The sequence below is a fragment of the Primulina tabacum genome, chromosome 18 (genome assembly GCF_025594145.1).
Source record: "Primulina tabacum isolate GXHZ01 chromosome 18, ASM2559414v2, whole genome shotgun sequence".
In the NCBI taxonomy this organism is placed as follows: Eukaryota; Viridiplantae; Streptophyta; class Magnoliopsida; order Lamiales; family Gesneriaceae; genus Primulina; species Primulina tabacum.
The window spans coordinates 31,008,100-31,026,513 of NC_134567.1; the positions used below are offsets into that span (position 1 = coordinate 31,008,100).

The 18,414-nt window shown below is 35.2% G+C and overlaps 1 protein-coding gene and 1 long non-coding RNA gene across 2 annotated transcripts; both read right to left on the reverse strand.

Moving 5' to 3' along the window:
• Positions 1 to 958: 958 nt before the first annotated feature.
• On the reverse strand, positions 959 to 12,394 carry LOC142532563 (peroxisomal ATPase PEX1-like). Its single transcript, XM_075638859.1, is given in 18 exon segments — positions 959 to 1,249; positions 1,365 to 1,649; positions 2,217 to 2,334; positions 2,641 to 2,702; positions 2,795 to 2,920; positions 4,562 to 4,762; positions 5,097 to 5,327; positions 5,443 to 5,597; positions 5,704 to 5,797; positions 6,215 to 6,437; positions 6,621 to 6,694; positions 7,448 to 7,539; positions 8,243 to 9,010; positions 10,200 to 10,575; positions 10,577 to 10,653; positions 10,904 to 11,003; positions 11,770 to 11,943; positions 12,025 to 12,394. Coding segments are annotated over 18 exon segments (3,381 nt in total). The 5' UTR covers positions 12,211 to 12,394; the 3' UTR covers positions 959 to 1,210.
• A 4,610-nt stretch (positions 12,395 to 17,004) lies between these two features.
• LOC142533807 (uncharacterized) lies at positions 17,005 to 18,089 on the reverse strand. Its single transcript, XR_012816814.1, has 2 exons — positions 17,678 to 18,089; positions 17,005 to 17,156 (listed from the first exon to the last, which is right to left on the reverse strand). It is a non-coding gene; the product is annotated as an uncharacterized LOC142533807 (long non-coding RNA).
• Between the last annotated feature and the right edge of the window lie 325 nt (positions 18,090 to 18,414).

Consider the following 18,414-nt stretch of genomic DNA (forward strand, 5'->3'; position numbering starts at 1 on the left):
TTTTATGAGAAGAATTTTTTATTTGGATAATCCATGAAAAATTATTATTTTTTATGCTAAGAGTATTACTTTTTATTGTGAATATCGGTAGAGTTGACTCATCTCACAGATAAAAATTCGTGAGATCGTCTGACAAAAGACCTACTCTTAAAAAAAAATAAAAATTGCTTATTTATTCTTATTTCCAGAAAACACCAACAATCCGAAGTAGTTATATTATTTTATCATCTTTGCCAAAATGCATTTCATTTAGCCTTTATATAGTCCGTGCAAAGACCAGTTTATTATAATTAGATCTTGAAATCGAAGCCTCTTCCTTAAATTTCAGATTCGTATATCATCGACAGACTTATCTTTATACATCTTAATAATAATTTTATAATTATTTAATATCCGAATCTATCAATTTAAATAAATAAATTATTAGGTTAAATGGCATCTATTATGAAAAATGTTTACCTGAAAACATAACCAATCATGATACATATTTCTCAAAAATATATTCTCATAGGGTAGCCTACCATACCCTATGTATTATTATTATTATTATAATTAACCAAACAAGAGGTCCACTTGAAAAATAAGTTACATAAAAATAAACAGGTAACAATAGATTGATTGGGATTCTACAGTCCCTAACCCTCCTCTGCCTGGAGTTTATTTCATCCTACTCATGTAGACATTACCCTCATGATAGGATGGATGATCAAAATTTACACATGCATATATAGGACCCACTTTTTTTTTGAAATTATATGTGTGATAAAATCTTACCCGTTGAAATGAAGTGAGGGTAATACCCACATAGATAGGATCTCACTAACCCTCTCCTGATCGGCATATTCCTTCGGAACATCCCTTCTTTACAAAATTTTTATGCCATCAATTTGTTATTATCTTTTTGGATAAAAAGTGGCTTTGCCCGAAAGTAGAATTTTCACAGTTTCACAATTTCCGGCTTTTGTAAAGGGATTCTAGTGATATTTTATTCACGTCTCGAACGAATGATTTTCAAATTCACACAGTTTCTCACCCAACCAATACTTTAGCCCAAGTCCAAAATTACCCATCTAAAACCACCGAAAATAATTTACATACATGCACTTCAAAGATAAAATTACCACAACGATAGGCGGTTCGAGTTACACTGGATGTGGATGTGGATAAACAAAATATACTTTCGCTCTAGTTTCCCCAGTTCTTCAAATAATTAAGCCAGGGTTGCTCTTTTGCCCTTCGCATCCCTCGACTGCATGAAATGCGACAAATGAAAAATCATGTAAATTGTGGTTGCACAACCAGCACTTGTTCCGCATGTTACACACTGTGTGTGCATGTGTGAGTAGTGGGAAGAGAAGAAAGACCTGTGCCACGGCAGATCGCTTTGCATCAAGAAACTGGCTGTAAATATCATATAATCTCCGCTTCTCTGAATCTGCAACAGATGGTTTAGCCTTGGATGCAACAGACTTTAAAAGAGTATTGGTGATCAATGGCAAACTTCCAGACGTGTTGCCACCTTGGCTGTCCAGAAGCTTGTGGACTGCTTCAAGCTGTGTATCGGAAAGAAGAGCTTGAAGGTCAGCTCCACTAAAACCTTCGGTCATATAAGCTATAGCTTCCAAGTTCACATCACCAGCCATTGGTAACTGCAATCGAGAAAATGGAATTCAGGGATCATGAAGAATGGGGTTGTAACGGTTTAAATATAAGGCAATCGTCACTTATTTAACATAACATCTAGTGAAAGCTAATGCCCAGTGCAGAAACATCATATGATGCTAGCACTTGATGAAGCCATTATGTAGGCATCTATGCAAAGATGTCGAGTTGAGAGATCATATCCATGAAATTAGTTAATTGTTTGAGCCTTCGATGGTACGGTAACCTTGCAAATACTGGCAATAACTCAGTTCCTACGACAAGAGGCCAGCATAAACAATTTCCACCAGAAAAAGATGGCTTTTGACGAACCATGCTTTCCCTTTCTACATTTTGTCCGTGTCCTTGGATTGGCAAGAAAAGAAAGGAAAGAAACATCCAGATGATCTTGTCCCATAATTGCTCAAAAACCTCAGTAATTTGTAGAAATTAACTCAGAAAGTAGGCAAACAACGAGGATAAGAATTAAGTTGGATCCAAGAATGAAAATTGAATTTCCAAACACAAAAAAAATGAAGAAAAGTATATCGACTTTTTCAAGCATAGGTACTGACCTTTCTTGAGAGAACTGTTAGGATATCCAACCTTTCTCGTTGTGATGGAAAGTCACAAAAAAAGAGGCGGTCCAGCCTGCCAGGCCGTAGAAGTGCAGCATCAAGCAAATCTGGTCGACTGTTTGGCATTAATCAAGTGATTAATCAAGTGAAAAGGGTCAACGTCGATCAGAAAGCAGTGTAAAAAGACCTCTTAACCAGATATCGAAGCTTCAATATGTATTTACGTAACAATTAATCTCAAACAACATAAAGAGAATAACTCTCAACTTGGGACTGAAGCCTGGAGGTGTATTTTCATAACAAGTAAATGAATAAAACAAAAATGCAAGTGATTTTCAAATAATGATCTCATCCTGCCTGTGGAAAGTCTATAAAGAAAGGTTTAAAAACATGGAATACAGTAAGTGGGTAGCAAGATCACCTTGTTGCAGCAAAAACAAATACTCCAGTCAAGACTTCAACTCCGTCTAATTCTGTCAGAAACTGGTGAAAAGTACGATGATGAGGTCAATGAAAAGAAGCAAAATATAGACAGAAAAGTGTGGCATAAATAGACAGGAGAAAAAAGAACTAACTTGATTGACTACTCTATCAGTCACTCCAGTATTATCATGCCCTCTTTTTGGAGCTATAGAATCAAATTCATCAAAAAAAAGAAGGCACGGTGCTGCTGCCGCTGCTTTCGAGAAGATATCTCGAACCTGCAACAATTAACAGAATTCAGTCAGCTGCCTATGGATTGTGACATGGGATGCTTTGTTGCCGCTATTTGTAAGAAAAACTAATCTACTTAAAAGGTATTTTAAGTTTATTCAACCAGAGCAAATCAGAACAAGCATGCTAAATGGTCCATCCATAACCAAAATAAGTCACCAAACATGATCTTTCTCCTTCCAAATCATAAATCAATCTTTCGATCCTTAAGTTTTGTGGGAAAACAAGGAAAGAGGAACTGGCTCGTTATCATTGTTTGTGTTTTCCTCATATCCTAGGCTCCTAGCTCTTAAATCATTCGAAGCATTTTTCTGCCTCTCGGTGCTCTTTTTAAGATAAGGTCATTGATAGGTGCCGAATTTACGAGTCATTTCGCATTGTTTTGAGTCTGTTGTTGCATGTTTTATCCAATCATGTCCGTATTGTGTTCATTTATTTCATAGTTTGTGTGTTTAGATCACTCCTCAATTGAATTGTTTGGTTTATAGGCAAAAGTGACAAGAAGACGAACTCGAGATGGAGAAACAAAAACCGTGCAACAAAGGTCGTGCTAGGGCCGTCACAAATGATGGCCCAACACAACCTGAAGAAAATTTCTTCTGCGGGAAGAATAGGCTGCGCTAGGACGGCAAAAAATGACCGCCCCAGCGCATCACACAAGAAAAACAAGTGCTGGACAGAGTGGGGGCACTAGGACGGTGAGAAATGACAGCGCGACACGAAGAAGAAAACAAATCTACGAGATCTTTTGGGCGAGGAAAGAAGACTTTAAGGACTCTAACACACATATAAAAGGAGGAAGACCTGGCAGAGGAAAGAGATACACCATACACAGCCACAAGAAGAAGGAGCCGCACAGAGAGACGCCAAAAGAAGAGGAAGGATCGCACAAGGGAAGAGCAAGCAAAGAACTAGAACTCAACACCGCTTTTTCTTTTTTTATCTATTTTTTTAGTTAGAATTTAGGTGATCATACCCCAAACAATTATGTTTTGATTTATTTTGTAAAATTAAATTTTGTTTTTAAGCATACTTGATTATGTTTTTGTGTTTATTGCATCTTTCAAGCATGATCAACTTCGAAATGATTTTATATGTGATAAATGAGATCTAGAGCATATTTTATAATATTGGCTGTAGACAGTTTCAGAAGTCACATCAGTCAGCCAGTACAGTCGATATCTTCCAGTACCAACTGATTTAAGATCTAAACAGAAAACTAGAATTGACTTGCATGACATTCACTTATTTTTGGTCTATGGGATTATTATTATGTTACCAAACATGGTAACTAGATTAGACTTGGCATCGCCAATTCAAATTCCACACCGGAAACTTCAGGGGAACACCCTCCAATAAATCATCATCACTAAACATAATCAGTCTTTCAAACTCCTTTACACTTGTTCTACAATCAGTTTTATGATATTTCTGGGATTCTATTAGAAATGACTTCACCTTTTTCACAGTGGCTGATGGTCAACCCATAAACCATTGGAAGAAAGAATACATAAAGAAATATGAATAATAAAAGACAGAAGGTAAAAAATGGAATGCCTACCAGAGAATTTTCAAAATATAGCCTTAAAGAAGATAATGGGAACCCTACTATGCAAATAATGTCTTACTGCTTGTTCAGAAGCACCTATGTATTTATTAAGTAACTCAGGCCCCTTCACTGATATGAAGCGTAGTGAACAGGCTGCAGCAGCAGCACCAACAATATGTGTTTTACCACAACCAGGGGGGCCATATAATAGAACATTGGACCGCATTCTCAATGGAGCTTGTGCAAAGATATTCGGAAATTTTGATGGTAGCTCAATCATCTGATGACAGAAATAGGGAACATTATAAATGCTTTAAATTAATTCAGAATTTTCAAAGTCATTCTGAACAAAAGCACATGGCTTGAAAAAATGTAATGACCTACGCACTGCACCACTACTATTTAAAATCGTTGACTAAATTAATTCTATACACGATCCAAAAGTTTTGATAAAAGTAGCCTGAAAGAAGAATGATAAATATTCATTTGTAATTTTTAATTTCTAGGGGTAAAATACTGACTGAAAAAAAGATTCCTTTATGATTCTAGTATTTCGAATACAACTTCAGGATTAAAATCAATTTTACTCTACACCACCAGTACAAAAGATATACCTCTTTAATAGCATTTCTAATGTCGTTAAGACCTCCAACATCCTCCCAACCAGAGCGACCACCATCAGAAGACGGTTTAGTGATGTCACGCATGGCCACCGGAAGGAAATTTTGCAATGCTTGCATGAATTCTTCCTTGACCAAAGAAGGTTTCTCATTTTGTACAGAATTCGAGTTAGCAGACAATAATCGACCGATGGCAGCATGCACAGTTCTGTCAATCAGTATTTCCTGCAGTGGAAAAGTTTTAGTTCGGTAAAATAATTTTTCGTAAGAATTCCAAATCCAAATTTTACAGAAACACTACAGTAATATAAGCTGTTTCCAATAAGTATCAACCAAGTACCAGGTCATAAGCATCATATCCATCACATTTGGACGCAATATCTAATAGCAAATCATCAGAGCACTGCAAGGATCTCTTTCGGATCTCATATTTCAATATTGCAGAACGTTCTGCAGCAGCAGGTACCACCAGCTTAACATGAAAGTCAAATCTTCCTGAATCCAGTTTGTTTATTTGTAAGGTCAAGCGATTCAACAAAAGAAATTCGCAGAATACTTTTCATGGCGTTTACTGCTGTCAACAAAATGAATGGTAACTAACCAGAAGAGCTCAAACTCTGTGGGACACCAGTTAGGGACTGGGAAGTAGCAATAAATGCTATGGGGCCAATTCCACACACGTCCCTTCTCTTTTCCTGATACAAACCAAAAAATCGAATTAAAATAACACGTAAATTTCTGTTCAAATTTGGTTGATTTGAGTTGTATCATACCCTGTCCAGTGTACATGTCCTAAATAGAAAATACTATAGCCGAAGAAAGTTGTGACAGCTGTAAATAACAAAAATTACATGCCAGATGAGACACTATGTATGCGTTGGGAGACGATGGAATACTGATGGAGCAGAAGAAAGCATAAAGGTCACAAAGATCATCGACAGTTGCACACTGCTCGATTAACACCAACGAGGATAGGGAAAGCAGACAGATATTTTCCATCCATCCAGAAACAATTTAGTGTTGTCATTTTTTCAGGTGCAAGTTTTAGAATGATAACAAAAAGACAACACATTAGCACTCAAAAGGAAAACGTGAAAGCATAAAGATCTTACACCGTATTCATCTAAAATATCTGTAAAAAACTCTACGAGCGCTGCAGAAGATGTTTGAGATTGAGATCCCTCGAAGTCCGAGGAAGGTGCAATAATGCTATCAAGATCGTCGAAGATGATGACAGAGGGTGAGTGATCTAAAGCCTCAGAAACATAGCTAGACAGTGCTTTGTGTATAGTTGAAGACTTCTCCAAAGCTAGTCTAGAACAAGATACAAACACTCTGCAAAATAAAAATTTCAAATTGAGAGAATATTCAAATTCACCATTTAACATTAAATCATCATACAATTAAAATGAGATTTTAAAGAACCCATAAAGAAATGAGTAAAATTTGCCGTATCTCAACATTCATACCATGCTCCCAAACTACAAACGTCTAAATCCCAAACAGAAAAAGACTTACACGTGTGCCAAAATATCTTTACATCCTTCAATATATTTTGCAGAGGCTTTGGCCAATAATGATTTCCCAGAACCCTACACAACACAAAAACTTAAATAGTAAATCCTAAAGCTTTGCTTAGCATGTACAGGCATCTGTGTCATATCCTTGTTCTTTCCACTACGATAAGATTATAATTTGGAATGTTATAGAATATGAGTAATAATGATCATCATTTCAGGTACACCGCTTTTTGTTTCATCAGATGCCATCAAACCAGCTCGATGCACCAAATAATTTTTTTGGCCCAAAAAGAAATTTAAAAAGTAAAGTAAAATAAAATAAGTTGTTGATCAGTACAACTTTCAGATCTCATCAGTGACAGAGAAATCCTAAGTACTAGAATTACATGACACTTTCAATGTAATCCAGAAAGTGAGCTCAAAAGTTATTTGTTATTGCTTTTGCATATGGTCCAGGAAACAGTGTTCAACCCAAAAAAGTTAAAAAAAACTGTGGTATACATTTGGTGAACACATTCATGAGCTGTCCTTTGCTTAACTTTTTCTTTCTTTCCCCGGCTTCATTTCTCAGCATTCACTCTCGCACAACAATCTCAATAAATTCAAAACACCTACCAAGGAACATAGGAAATAGTGAAGGTAAAAATATCAGATTACATATAAACTTTAATTCCCATTGATCATTGACTTTATCTCAATAAACTCAAAACACCCACCAAGGAAGATAGGAAATAGTGAAGATAACAATATCAGATTACATAGAAACTGTAATTCCCATTGATCATTGACCTTAGTAACAAATGAACTACAATGAATGAGACTTACTGGAGGTCCGTAGATTAGAATATGCCCAGGCCACGGAAGATTATAACTACTGAACAACATTCCAGAAGTAGGAGATAATAAAGCTTTCAACCCTGTACGTTATCAGCAAAGTTAGAAATAAACAGTCAGGCTCGCACACACATATGTATATATAGTCAGCTACAAGGAAAATGACTATCTTGCGATCAAGCTGGAAGAACATAAATAAATGACAGCAAACAACCATTAAACAATAACTAAATGGTGATGGCTTGGAAGAAATTCACGCATATCGTTCTGCATTCAAGCATATTCAGTAGTTAAGAAGTTGGGAACCATCTTTACAAAGGTGAAGTCAATGAGAAAACGTAATGTGCAATTTGGTAGATTGGGAAAGCTACCACGCATTGAGGATGCTAAACTCTATACCTATGGAGCAGGATTCCGAGGGAATATTAATTCACATTTTGAGAATACATTAGTTTTAGAGTGAGGGACGTCGCCAGAGTAGAATTAGTGTTGCATACAAAAAAGCTAATGTATCCTTGAATCATTCACAGCATCGAACTATTACCTAATCTACACCGTTATGCATGTATCAGTGAATAATGTATTGCACTTGATTTGTTTGTTTCCTAGAGCTTCATCTAACATCAGTAGTATGCTACTTATTGGCACACTAAATATTTTTTACTTCCCTAATCACCAATAGGTGAACAGACAAAATGTACTCTATTTACCATTAGCTCATCCACTAGAAGAACCAGAGAGATCAGTAAATCAGACTAAAACAAAATTAGGTGAGAAAATACCTACTGTTATTTACATCAGCTGGAGCAGTACCCATCCAATCCAATGAAGAAATATCAGAGCAAAGGATGTCTGGGGATGTCTCATGGAATGCATGAAAGGATACAAGATCATCAAATTGCAGCTTTCCAAGCAAAACATCTAAACTCGAACTATAGTTGGCTTTGCTGTTTTTGTCAAATGCAAGTTCATATGTATTAATATCTTCATCGTGCTGAGATTCTTCAGAAAGAGACAAAAGATATATGGCATCAACCGATGGTTCTTCAGCTTGACTTCTGTTTGCGGGAAATCTGCTACTCTGTGTTTTTACCTTTACATGTCTTTGCAGCGTGGGACTTTTTATTCTTAAATGAACTAAAGTTTTGCATCCTATAACCATTGAACTTACTTCCTCTGTTGTATTTGACTTGACAGTCTCAATCTGAGCTAAGCACCATGCAGATAATAAAGTAGATACGCCATTTCTATAGCCAACCTTCATATTTGGTTCTTCGTTCTTAGCATTTATTTCTCCGGACTTTACATGGGAAGACACGGAAGAAAGAATCGAAACAATCTTCTCATGCATTGACCAATCACCAACACCAATGTCAGGGTTTGAACTAATTCTTCGAAGCAGGTCCTTTTGTTTAATCTTTTGGTTGTTTAGGATTTCTGTAGCGCTCTTCTCAAGAATGTTATCATCTTGGTACATCTTGAAATGGCAAGGTGAAATTGAAACTTGTGGAATATCTTTTTTGACATTAACGTTGCAAGTTTTCACATGTACCCCTGGAAGAAAAATGAATAATATCACCACAAGCATAATAACCCAGGAAAGATAACATTAGTTAGGTCTCAACCTCACCAAGAAGTATAAACTGTCATAAACCGCCACTTAAGATCTTCAAAGAATAGAAACTAGCCAATACTAGATTCAAATACACACCGAATTCATCAAAATCAGGAAAGATGCAAATTCGAGTAAGATACTCTGGCTTTGAACATAGTTGCCTTACTGCTTGCAAAAAGAATACTCTAGTGCTACTTATAAGTCAAATTCATCCATTTATTGCAAGTTCTTGGATAAGAAATGAAGGTTATGAAAACAGACATCCTCAGATTTTTCCCGAAAAAAAGAAAAAAAGGAAAAGCAAGAAGTAGAATGTGATCAGATCTTTGATCATCTTAAAGATTTAAGAACCACATCAGCATTCCTTTTAAATGAAATTTATTGTAGAATTTAAATATTTCTCAGTCAAAAATTTGTATAGAAATTGAGGTCTAGTATTATGTTAATCTATTTTGAATATGGATCTCACTTCGTCTTACGTGGACCTCTGGTTTGCTTTTTGTGACTACTTTTATAAATAAATATAATATCATTTCCTATCAAAAAAAAATCACTTAAAATAATTTGTTCATTCTTTCAAAATGATATTAGTTTTTCCAACTAACCCGTGTGCTAGGTGCCTAGGTGGTATAGAAAGTAAAAAACGTATCTCACACTACATGTCCAAAACATTACAAAACCTAATCCATAACACCAAATTACTAGTATAAAAATATGAATCTATAATACCCTCCAACATTGTAATCATCAGACCGGTACTTTGTAAGTGGATTTTGGAGTGGCAGACACCAAACCATTCTCAATGATAACAAACAACAGAATTAAAGGCAATCTCACCAGCTAGGAAATTCAGAGCTTTGTCATCTAATTATGCATCACGATAGGTCAAACATTTCCAGTCGTGATAACCATGATGGTGACTCCTAGCCTAGGGCATGAACATGTCCAAGTTCGAGAAATCATATTTCATAACTACTGCACAATTATCTAAATCACCCACAACACCACATAAAGCTATCTACAATAGTGAGAGTAGCAGGAGATCGCGAGAATAAAATTGATTTGCAGAAATTTAGCTCAAATTAATCACAAAGCAAATCAATCAACTCTTCAAGGAAAGCAACATACAAGAGTGTAATCCAGCTCCCAAATAGAGGCGAAGAGACTGAGGCAGCATTATGTGTCCTATAGCCACTGACTCTGACAATAATATACGAACAACAAGATGGTGATCCTTCTTATGATTAAGATGTCCATTGTTGGCTTCTTTTTCAGACTTGCTGCTTTTAGAATGCAAGTTATTCATGCTCTCTTTGGATAGCAATCGAGAAGATATCACAACCAACTGATGAGAACCAAATGAATGATTTTTTGCTGTTTCTGGATGAATGAAAATGCCAGAAGTGAAAACCACATCCATTTTCACTCCATTCTCTTCGTATTTATAAATGAATTCACTGTCTGAATCTTGGACTCGCAACAGTAATTTAAAGCTTGAATTAGCCAGCTTCCGAAGATTGTAGGGATCGATTTTTACGTATCTTAGGAGCAACTGCGACTTCAGTTCCGGGCACAAGTTGGACTGGAAACAATCTCACATGTTAGATATAATTGGATCGAGGCCGAAAGGAACAAATTTTTTCCAAAAATTGAATGAAATTCACCTAAATATATCTTGTAAGAAAAGGGGAATATTACCAGACGGGTTATTAATGGTGATAAATACCTAAAAGGCTCATTAGACACCGGCATTTTAACAAGTACAACACGACATAAAGGGTACCAGCAGGCATATAACCTGAAGGACTCTAAAACAATAGCCATGCTGTTACCTACTGGTTTCTTGGGAAAGGTTGACATGACAATAAATGTAACAACCGTCTGCCCATGCAACCACAAAGGAAATCTCATTTCTTCATGGACAATTCCAACCTGCATGCAACGCAAGATTAATTTCAGCCACTCAAAACTCCGGAAATTTGCTACATGTCTAAAGAGAGAGACATTTCCACCACTTTCATAACCACATATCTTTCTGGCTAAGGAACCGGAAATCTTTCTCGAAGCATGAAATGGTGAAAACAAACAAGTAAAAATGGATACCAACCTACTCCAAGCATATTTATCAAATTAAGTTCTCTAATATGCTGAAACAAACCAATCGAACCAAATTATCACCAGTTATTGCTATTGCAAAAGCAAAAAAATTGGCAATCAAGTAATACTTTACTTCAATGCATGCCATGGTGCACTATATGTGAGTTTTATTGAAGACCATCAGAAGTTGATAGTAATAAAAAGATTACGTTAAAATTGATTTTACATAATTTTATGTTCAACTAAATCACCTCATCTGTTGACAGCCAAAAGCTACTTCAGAATTCCATCCAATGCAAACTTTTAGTTCTGAATGTAGTTTCCACAAACAATTTTCTAAGCTCTCCTAGCTGTGTATTTAATTCAAAATCATGCTTAAAAGGACAAAAAATAATCACTTTGAAGTCCAACCACCAAACAAATCCCAGTTGATTATGCCACAAGACTACATTAAGATTACAAAACCAAAATATATCACATATAAACGCATAACTCTCAAAACACGATTTTCACCTTCTCCATCCCCAAGCCAAAACCCACGCTAAACTCTATATTGACATAATTTTAAGTCACAAAAGCTCATAAATTCAAATAAACACACCTGCTTCAGAATAGCACTTTCGGCAAGCTCTGAATTAAGCTCCAAAATCTCCCAATCATCCTCCGTAAATGGTTCAATAGTCACGAGAGTTGCCTTGGGTAAATTACTAACCACCCTCACTCTGACCAAAGTACGGTCACTCAAGCTAATGCATTCCGCATACCGCCCAGCAATCTGCAAATTGTCCAAAAATTCAGATAAAAATAACACCCATTAAAAAATTAAGCCAATAAAAATAAAAACTTGTAGGTGCACCTCAATTGACGAGGGTGAGGTGGAAGCGGAGCCACACCATGCCACGTGCCAGTGGCGCGCGCCTGAGCGGAGTTCAAGAGCAAGAACTGGAGGAAGGTAACCGGACTGAAGCGTTTGAATGAGTGAAAGGGGAAGCGAAACGAAGCAGCTTTCTGCTGCTCCGACGATTCTCACCTCAAACTCCATAACTGTGTGTCTTAGTTAGTGAAGTCAATTGAATTTCTTGCTTTGAAGAATTGAATTCCCTGATGTTTCAGACAGGTACAGAATCACTTGTACGTTTCTGCAACAAAAGCTCAAATAGATGAGATTTCAGTTTCAACCGGAGACAATGGAGACGACGTGAATGGAGAGGCATATGCCATTTAACTACATACCTGTCGTACCGGGAAGCGTAGTTTGGCTGCCAGCCCATTTATTCTAGAAATTATCGGGCCTCTTCTTTTTCTCTTTTTTCGAAATTTAGTTGTACATAGCCCAAACATAGGTAGTAACAAGTTCCAACGGCCCAATACAGGCAGAGTACTCAAACGCATCTCGAGTTGTCCAGAGAGACGTACAACGTTTGTACTTCAATTATTCGAAATCACAAGATCATAATCTTCTTGTTAGAACATAAAACTTTTAAAGAATCATAAGTCTATTGTGAGACAGTCTCACGAATCTTAATAAAAAGAATTATTTTTAATATAAAAAGTAATACTTTTTCATGGATGATTCAAATAAAATATCCGTATAACAAAATACGACCCGTGAGACCGTCTCACACGAGGTTTTGCCTTTAAAAAAAAAAGAGTCAAAGCATACATTCAACTTTATAACAACTGAAAATTTACAAACTAATTCATTACTTAGTAGCTAAAGATAAAAATCTTTTCATTAAGACATTTTTTATTTCTTGTGAACAGAGAGAGAGCTAGTAATTTTTGTTGGTTTATTTAGAAACTCAAAATCATAAAAACCACGACGAATTCCGAAAAACGATTATAAAATAATCACTAATTGCATAACTCATTATTCAACATACACACCACACAACAGACATCATATAATTAATTAACTACATAAATTACCTTATGTCTAATGTATTTTTTATCACTCGTATCACATAATTATATCATTTAGTCATCTCGTCAGATATTCTAAACAAAATACGTGTGTTTTATCTGTACTGGAAACCCAAAAAAAATTTCACATCTCCAAATATTAACTCGATCATATAATAATCATCGTAGCGCGTTAACTAATTTGATTCTTTGATTTTGTAATTAATTGCATGTAGGTGGTCATGAAATTAATACATGTCTATAACGTCAACATGCGGTACCACTTTTTGTCCATCGGCCACGGCCGCTTCTTTGTTGAAAACATTGCTAGAGTTGATGCTCGTAAATTTCTAATCAACGCGCAAAATAAATTAAATATTACCTTTTGTAAATTTAATATACAGTGGAGATGATTTTCTCAGTGATTATATAGATTTTTTTTCGTTATTTTATCGAAATTTGTTCGAATTTTCGTTACGTTAAATTTCCGGGGATATAATTTCAATTTTAACAAAATTAAAGAAATGCGGTTGCAAGCGGCATGACAATACTTAACAAAACAGGGTTTCGTGAGATTTGATCATTTGATACGTCACGGGGTGAGCTCATGCATACGCCGTCAATTACAAAACAACAATGTGGAAATTGGAAAATTGACTTTAATTTACAAAATTGAAAATTTACACGGTACCGCTGCCAAAACTTAAAAATAAAATAATATAACATGTTTATAAAAATAAATATGACAGTATATAATAATAATATTATACATTTGCACACACCAACACACGCGATTTGTTGGCATTAACGTTGTAATAAGAATACACACACATACAACCACACGACAAGAATCATAGGACCACAAGTCCTAAACCATCGTGTACACACACACACATATATGTATATAAACAATATATTATATGTCACCCACAGGTGAAAAAATCTGAAGAGAAGGCCGGCCACACACACACACACCCCTACATATGCATATCAAATAAACCACATTGGGGCAAACTTGCAAGAAATCACAAGGAATTAATTAGCTGCAAAATTACACGTAATAATCACTGAAAAACGAGGGTTTCGAGAGTTGTTAAAACTAGAGCTAGCATTCCCTATAAATAGCAGGGTAGCTTTCATCCAGCACCATCATACACAAGCACAGTAAGAGAAGATCACAGTAAAGAAAGCTCACATACAAAATCTCCAGTAACATAAAACGAAGTTTAATTTTGTTGTAAGCCAAGATCAAGATGAATTCCAACTACGGAGAGAGCAGCAACAAGTATGAAACTCAGTCGAGCAAGAAAGGAAGTGTTTTTCCTAAAGATAGGGAACACGTCTCAACAATGATGGGCAAGAAAATTCTTGAGGTTGGGAGCAAAGCTGCCAAGTCTACTTTCAGTGCATTCGAGAATCAGATCAAAAAAGGCAAAAAGTAAGTCCTGGGAAGTAATCAAATTATCCTCGTCTTGGTTTCTTAGAAATAAAACCTATGTAATTTTAATGTACTTTGTGAGTCATAATATAAAGAGGGTAACTAACTTACATGTCCTTACATAGTTCTTAATTCCATTTGTCGTGTTCAGAATGCTTTTCTTTGCATCATTGTATGTTTCTGTTAATACATTACCATAATGTTTAGCTTTGTTTTTAATTCCTCCCTTTCAGTTTGATAGAGCTGCTGCACCTCAGGCTTTCCTATTAGCAAAGTAAAGGTGCTTTAATAATCGGAAACAAAGAAAAAGTAAATCTAAAACACCAACATAGCCCAAATAAGAATACGGATCAAGTTTCTTGATACAAAGAAACCTCCTAGTTCTGAAACGATAGCGGTTATAAGCCTGGGAACATACAAAAGCAAAATCAACCATCTTCTAACCATGCATTAAGAAGGAATCATGTTAACACTTCCCCAGTTTCTACTCAACATCTCAAAGCTGTTGGCTAATTAATTAAATATCTTGCTACAATTCCCATGTTGGCTCTACACGCAAATGTATACTAGTGTTTGAATTTGAACGCCGGTATCTCACCTAGTATGCATGCTAATACCGTATATATACAGCACTCCAGTTATTCTAAATATCAAACCCACAAATATACCTGTCTTTTTAGGTGGGAGATATCTAATTTATAACCACCCCATTGTCACTTGTGAAGCCAATAAGAAATCGTATTATTGTCCACCCCTTCGACGCTAAGTGTCAATCAAGCGCCTTTCACACTACTTACCAGCATTTAATATCATTCGCATTGACCCTAATTTATCCCTTTCCAATATAATATTATGTCATAAGCTAGCTAAGTTGGGAACTTGGGAGAGCTTGGTCGGTCAATAATTAATTGCGAAGTACATGCTTGCCCCATCCATTCCAATTTACTTGATTGAAGCACACTCTGGTCAGTCCTAAAAATAAGTTTAGATTTTGAAAAAATTACTGAAGTGACAAAGAACAAGAAGAAAATTCTCTGCACCAATTAAATATAGATATTATTCAAGACCTACACCAATTAAAATATTTTAAAATTTTATTTCATGTTATTATATATAAATAAGACTGGATTCGACATTAAATTTGATTTTTAAAAACAATAACATCATCATTGGATCCAGTGGTTGAAAATGTTCAAAGTCGAATAACAAGGTCGTATATTCAACCGTCTTATTAATATTTTAGATAGATATTTTGTGTAATTGTTTTTAGTTCGTTAACTATATTTGTGTCCAATGACAAGTTATATAGCACATTATTTTTAGAAAAAAATACTCATTTGTTTTACTCGAGGGAGTATTTTGTTACAATAAATTTCGAACATGATACATTATTTTAATCTGGAACCTTGTGGACACATAAATTGTTTATATATAACGTTAACTAATATTTGAATCATATTTAATATGTGTTGATACTTATGCATATATATATATATATATATGGTTAAATAATGTGTTTAAAGATTTACAACAATTGAGTGAAAAGATAACGTACAGCAGAAGGAGAAACAAATAGAAGATAAGTGATTATATACTCTGATGACAAGATAATTATTGCATCCGAATATTTCAATCTATCCGAGTGAAATGGACTTACCGTGGCATTGGGTTTGCACTTGATAAACCTCACGACAGCCACATGTGACAATAGGTTTGATCCAAATCAATCGCTTTTGTGACTACGTTATCCATCCAGAAGGGAACCCATTTGAGTCCTCGAAATCAATTAGTTTATAATATTTTGAGCATGGAACGCCCGGATCGGGTATTTCGGAACGACAACGGAAGCCACCGCAAGAAAGTTTCATGCTAAAACGGTTATGTAACTGTTAAGCCTTTTTTTTTTTTTTTGAATTTTGTCGATTTCGCGGTCGTCGCAGAACAGAACCCGGATTTCACAGCTGCTATTACATAATATTTCGGTAATTTTTCAAATTTTCTTAATTGTTTTAAACTAATTTTTTTTTAATTATATGATTATTATTTTTATTATAAATGTATTTTGCGACTATAATCTCGATACTTATGTGAAATATCAATAAAATTGAAACAATAGTGTCCGAGACGTTTGCTCTACCACGAACCATGATTTTGAATGAGTCAAAAAGTGGCCTACATTATCGTATCAGATAGCAACGACATAAGTACTACGAAACTGACCAAAACTTGTCACCTCAATAAACACGTATTCCCAATTCAAGCTAGCCTTTGCACTGTCTCCTATTAGCTTACATTTAAGTTGTCATTATAGTCAAAATTTTGATATTTTTGGAGCCCAGTACTAATATTGGTAAAAACAAAAAAGGCAACAAAATTAGCACTTTTACAAACCTATATCTTGTGTTCTTAGATTTAACATATCATATGTGTGTGAAGTTTTTGGACATCCATTCTGTTAATCTGATGGCATATATCAGGATTGTGGAAATGGTTGGATAAATATCAAATGATTTTTTTATTAAAAAAAAATCCGAATTTTAACTTCATTCAAGAAGTAAAGAAAGAAAAGTGACAAATCAAAACATATAGCATGTAACATAAAAGAATAAAAAATAAAAAAAGAAAGAAAAGTGACATTTATCTAAATTCTACTTCGCCGATATGATACTTGGTTTGTTCATGTGTGTGAAGTATATGCTCCGGTTGTTCAGCATGACTTGGCCACCATCAGATTTTTTGTGGGGCCATGTGTACGTAAAATGTTTTATTTATTTAATTTTTAACACACACACATGGTACTGAAGTGTGATGATCTTTTCTTAAACAGTTATGATTTTTTAACTGAAAAGATTATTACCATTTCTAGCAGGTAAAAACTCATGCCGCGCCCGGCTACAAATCAAATACAGTATAGATAAATTATAAGAATATATATGTATATAGAAAAATTATTGGTAAACAAATATGAAATTTAGATGCATGAGTGTAAGGTAATGATATTTAGATACAAGTTAAATCGACAGTAAAAAAATCCAAATTCATAACCGTAACAAGTATTCTACATAAGAAGCTATATATATATATATATGTACATATATATATATATGTACATATATATATATATGTATATATATATATGTATTTCAAGAATTTGGAAACACAGCAGTACTCTTCTCCTTGCTGCCAGCTCCATGATTTCTCTTCAAATCATGCAAGGTTCTGCTTGGCTGCCGCTGCTCTGTTTTGAAACACGATGCGATGATCGAATCGAGCATCATTTACTTCACCGACCTCCTTTTCGCGGGAAATACGCTCCCTTTCTTAGGCCTAAATCTCATCACGTAGACAGCTCCGGCGACTTGCTCCTCCTCCTCCTCCTCCGCCACCATTCTGCCGCTCTTTATCTTTTTATGGTAAGGGATATATATTTATAGTGATTGTGCTACGTGCTATGGGTTCAGTGAAATAAATAAAGCAGGGGAAAAAAAGAAGCTTGGGGGTTAAGGACTTAAGGCTTTCTTCGGGGGATCGAGAGGATTACACTTGTCATAGGATCATTAGTCTTTAATTTTCAAATTATTATCAAGAAAAATATTTGAGACTTCGATGGAAATATGAATGTTTCTCACAAAATATATGTAGTGTTGCCATACAGGTAAATATGAGCTGTTGCAAGCTGCAAAATGGGGACAATGCATCTATATGTGTCATCCAAAGGATGGACGACGACTACTAGTGTGAACTGAATTATATTTGGAAAATTTTGAATGGCAAACATTTAATTAGTAATGGCATTTGGCGTGAGTTGCGTGTTTGTACAAATTTTTTTAATTAAATTGATTTATACTTAAATGAGGGTCATATCATAATTATGAAAAATTCGAGGGGCTATAATATAATTTGAAA